This window comes from Myotis davidii, unplaced genomic scaffold (assembly GCF_000327345.1).
Source record: "Myotis davidii unplaced genomic scaffold, ASM32734v1 scaffold317, whole genome shotgun sequence".
NCBI classification, from domain to species: domain Eukaryota; kingdom Metazoa; phylum Chordata; class Mammalia; order Chiroptera; family Vespertilionidae; genus Myotis; species Myotis davidii.
Genome location: NW_006288994.1, coordinates 153,472 through 158,266, shown reverse-complemented (window position 1 = coordinate 158,266; position 4,795 = coordinate 153,472). Strand labels below are relative to the sequence as shown.

At 37.2% G+C, this 4,795-nt stretch overlaps 1 protein-coding gene across 1 annotated transcript in view; it reads right to left on the bottom strand.

Moving 5' to 3' along the window:
• Nucleotides 1-6: 6 nt before the first annotated feature.
• The window catches only part of CDH17 (cadherin 17), a 59,730-nt gene continuing 54,941 nt past the window's right edge, over nt 7-4,795 (bottom strand). The window contains exons 15-17 of the mRNA XM_006761212.2: nt 4,629-4,745; nt 4,379-4,492; nt 7-360 (exon numbers count right to left, since the gene is read on the bottom strand). Coding sequence (XP_006761275.1) covers nt 260-360; nt 4,379-4,492; nt 4,629-4,745 — 332 coding nt within the window. The 3' untranslated portion in view covers nt 7-259. The remainder of the gene's footprint in view (nt 361-4,378; nt 4,493-4,628; nt 4,746-4,795) is intronic.

Below are 4,795 nucleotides of genomic sequence, written 5' to 3'. Positions count from 1 at the left end.
CCCTAATGGGGAAAAACACATATATTTTGTTTTGGGATAAATAGCTAAGGCTTTTGCAGGGGGGAAAGTGTCATGAGAAAATAGAAAATATCTCTGATGTCTATAGCACAGATAATACCTAAAAGTAATAAAATATTAAAGGGCAAGAAGGCATATCTGTAAAAAATTACAGTGCATATGTTGGATGAAAAGCAAAAATTATGGGATTAAATGGTGGTGTTCTCCAAATGGCACTTGGTACAAATATTTCTTTTCAAATTCAGTTTCTCAGAGGTGTGGCTTCAGATCCCTGAGCACTTTCAACATTATCTTTGCCTTTATTCTTCTTCATTCGTATAAATACAACTGTTAAAATTACACCTGAAAGAGAAAACTCAGGGTCAAATAGATGGAATCTTAAAATGTACTGTCACATTTATTTATAAAGCAGTAAGTTCCCTGGTAGGAAAAAGTGACGCATACAACTTCATTTATGCTTGTGGTTCAACAAAATTGTTTTGTCCTGGTGAAAAGGGGATTGTAGGCCTTGACCTTCTTGGATAAGTCAGCTTATCACTTTTCTTATTGTCAGTAATTATGCACCAAGTCCTAAATCATATCTAAGCTGGTAGCTATTGCTTGGTCTCTATTAAAGAATATAGAATCTAATGCCTGCACTACTCCGAAAATTAAGTGTGTAAGCATCAGACAGAGTTCCTGAACTTTGTACATAGTCAATAAATGTTGATTTCAGTCTTTCATCCCTTTCCACAGAAGAAATAGTCCAATCAGAACAACCAGAAAGTTGTTCTCAGACGTGTTCACCTGCCTAAAGCCTACTTTCACTGTGTCCACATCAAATAGCACATTTTCTTTGTCACCTTCCTCATGGCTCCAGATTGAGACTATCTAACCTCTGAGATTTTTCCCATGTCTGAACTCCTTTAAAATTACATAGTGCCTTTTAGCACTAAATGTGTGCTATAAATCAGAGACCGATACGGAAAAGGGAGTAGTGGTTTTTTAATTAATGTGGCAGCTGAGTTCACAGGAGGAAGCCTGGCAGAAAAGACTGGATGCTCAGAGACCCATTTAGAAACTTCAACAAGGACCCTGGCAGGTGGCCCCTGGTGGCTCTGGAGCCCCTCCAATCTGGGGGGGGGGCCCTACCCCCACACACCTCTGCCACCCACACCAGAGGCCTACATGCTACATCAGTGCATCAGCAGCAGTCACAACTGAACACCACATCCAGCTGAGCCAGGGGTCTCTCCCACATACCAGTGTAATCATGACAATTGTGCCACTGGGCCCCATAGAACACCTCTACATAAGGGCACTCTCAATGCTGTAAGACATGGCTGATCTACCTAATATGTACAGTAAACACAGAGACTTAGGCAAAAGAGGAGACCGAGGAATATGTTCCATACAAAAGTACAAGATAAAACCCCAGAAAAAGGACCCAATTGGAGCTAATGTTATCTCCAATGAATGGAGATAAGCAATCTACCAGATAGAGTTCCAAGGAATGATCATAGGACGCTCACTGAGCTCAGAAGTATGGATATACACAGAAAGAACAAAAAGATGGAAAATGTAAAAGAGAACCAATAAGAACTGAAGAATACAAGAAACTGAGATGAAAAAACGCAAAGAGGGAATCAATAGCAGATTAGCTGATGAAAAACAAACAAACAGATAAGTGATATGGAAGACAAAGTAATGGAAATCACCCAATTAAAACATCAAAAAGAATAAAATAAATTATCAGGAGAGTAAAAGAGACCTCTAGGACATCAAGTTTACTAACATTTGCATTAAAGAGGCTCCATAAGGAAAAGAAAAAGGACAGAAAACCTATGTGAAGAAATATCGGCTGGAAAATCTCCATAGCCTGGCAATGGAAACAGATTTCCAAGTAGAGGTGGGGAACCTTTTTTCTGCCAACAGCCATTTGGATATTTATAACATCATTCGTGGGCCATTTAAAATTATCAACTTATAAATTAGCCTGCTATAGTTTGTCAAACATTTAATTAACTCACCCCTAATGCCTTGGCAGGGCCAGACCAAATGATTTCAAGGGCCTTATATGACCTGTGGGCCAGACATTCCCCACCCCTGAACAGGAAGCACAGACAGTCCCAAACATGATGAACCCAAAGAGACCCACACGAATAATTTAAATGTCAAAAGTTAAAAACAAAGAGAAAAATCTTAAAAGTAGCAAGAGATCAAAAGTTACATACAAAGAAATTCCCATAAAACAATCAGCTAATTTTTCATCAGAAACTTTGCAGACTGGAAGGGAGTGGCACAATATATTTAAAGTGACGAAAGGAAAAACCTATAACCAAGAAATACTCCACCAGATAATCTTACCCTTCAGAACTGCAGGAGAGAAAATGAGTTTCTCAAACAAGCAAAAGCTAAAAGAGTTAATCATCACTGCACTGGCAGTGCAAGAAATATTAAAGAAACTTCTGAGAGCTGAAAAGAAAAGGCCAAAATCGATATAAGAAAATATATAAAAGGAAAACATCAGAGGCAAACATGTAGTAAAACTAGTGGATCAACCACTTATAAAGCTAATATAAATGTTAAAAAAACAAAAGCTGTAAAATCATTTATATCAACAATAATTAGTTAAGAGACACAAACATACACACACAAAGAAAGATATATAATGTCAAAAACATAACGTGGGTGAGGGATAGAGATGTAGTACTTTTAGAAAGCATTTGAACTTAAGCAATCAACAACTTAAAATAGACTATTATATTCTATTATATAATCTCATGGTAACCACAAACCAAAACCTTTAATAGATACACACAAAAATAGAGAAAGAAATCTAAATATAACACTAAAGAAATTCATCAAATCACAAGGGATGAAAGCAAGAGAAAAAGAAAGGAACAGAGAAGAACTACAAATATAACCAGAAAACAACAAACAAAATGGCAAAAAACACATACCTATCAATAATTACTTTAAATATAGACTAAATGCTCCAGTCAAATGACAGAGGGGGCGCTGAAAGGAAAACATATCAAGACCTATACATAATGTTGTCTACAAAAGACCCACTTCAGATATTTAGATATTCACAGACAAAGTGAAGGGATGGAAAAAGACATATGCAAATGGAAATTAAAAGAAAGCTGGGGTAGCAACACTTAGACAATATAGACTTTAAAACAAAGATTGTGAGATGAGACAAAGAAGGGCATCACATAATGATAAAGTGATTAATCCAACAAGAGGATGTAACACTTGTAGATATCTATGCACCTAATGTAGGAGCACCCAAATATGTAAATAAATAAAATACTAACTGACATAAAAAGAGAGGTGGACAGTTATACAATTATAGTAGGGACTTTAATACCCCACTTTCATCAATGAATCGATCATCCAGAGAGAAAATCAACAAGGAAAATTTGACCTTAAAGGACATATTAGACCACGTTAACTTAATAGATACATATTAACATATATATATATTTTTTAAGTGCATACGAAACATTCCCAGGATAGAACACATGTAGATCACAAAACAAGTCTCAATAAACTTAAGAGACTGAAATCATATCAGGCATCTTTTTGACTACAACGGCATGAACTAGAAGTCCACAGTGGGGATAAAACTGGAAAAAAACACAAATACATACAGACTAACCAACATGCGTCTAAACTACCAAGGAATCAAATAGGAAATTAGAAACTACCTTGAAATAAATGAAAGCCCAACTCTTTGAAATGTATGGGATGCAGCAAAAGTAGTTCTAAGAGGGGAGTTCACAGCCATAAAGGCTGACTTTTAAAAAAAAGAATGAAAAGAAAATCCCAAGTAAAAGTAAAAAATCTAACTCTAAACCCAAATGAAATAGGAAAGAAAGAACAAACGCAAAGTAAAGAGAAGGGAAAAATAATTAAGATTGGAGCAGAAATAAATGAAATAGGAATTTAAAGAAAGAGGTGGTTCTTGGAAAAGAAACAAAATTGATAAAACTTTACCCATACTCAAAGATAAAAAGAGAAGTGGCCCAAAGAAATAAAATCAGATATAAAAGAGAAGGTGCAACTGAAACCACAGAAATACAGAGGATCACAATAGATTACTATGAATTATAATTATACACCAACATTTATGCTTTAAAGCCTCATATTTCCCAAAGTAACCAATCAGGCAATGATAGGAAGAGGGTGATACTAAAACAGTACCTCCAACCAGGAAGGTTTGATACAGTTTACTGGTGACCTATATTCTTGGCTATATCCCAGGTTGCCATTTGAGCAGCCACCAGAGCAACCCATTAAGACAGACCCGTAGGTGAGCTAACGTTTCTAAGGACCAGAACAGAAATCCTTGAATCTGAGAGATGACACTCACCAATGACCAAAAATGTGGTCAGGAGTATGCCAACGGTCGAGCCCACGGTAGGTATCCCAGGCATATGACCTACTGGCCGGAAACACCTTCCTTCCACACACGAGCAGAAAGTGACTGAAAAGCAGAACAGGATTTGGTAGTTTAGGTTTTTAAGTAAACAATTGCAGAGTCTCATATCGAAGGTGACAAATCTTTCAAACTACGCTTGGGAACAGACACTATCCCAGGGTGTCTGCAGCAAAATGCCTACCTGGTAAAGAGACAGTCCCCTCCAAGGGTGGCCGGCCTCCATCGTTGATGCGGATTGGGACGTTATAAACTCTCTCCTCGAAGCGGGTGTGTTTGGTGGAGAGTCTGGCATGAGTGCCTGTCAGAATAAGGGTAAAATGAATGGCACTTTCGGTACCAGATCAGCAG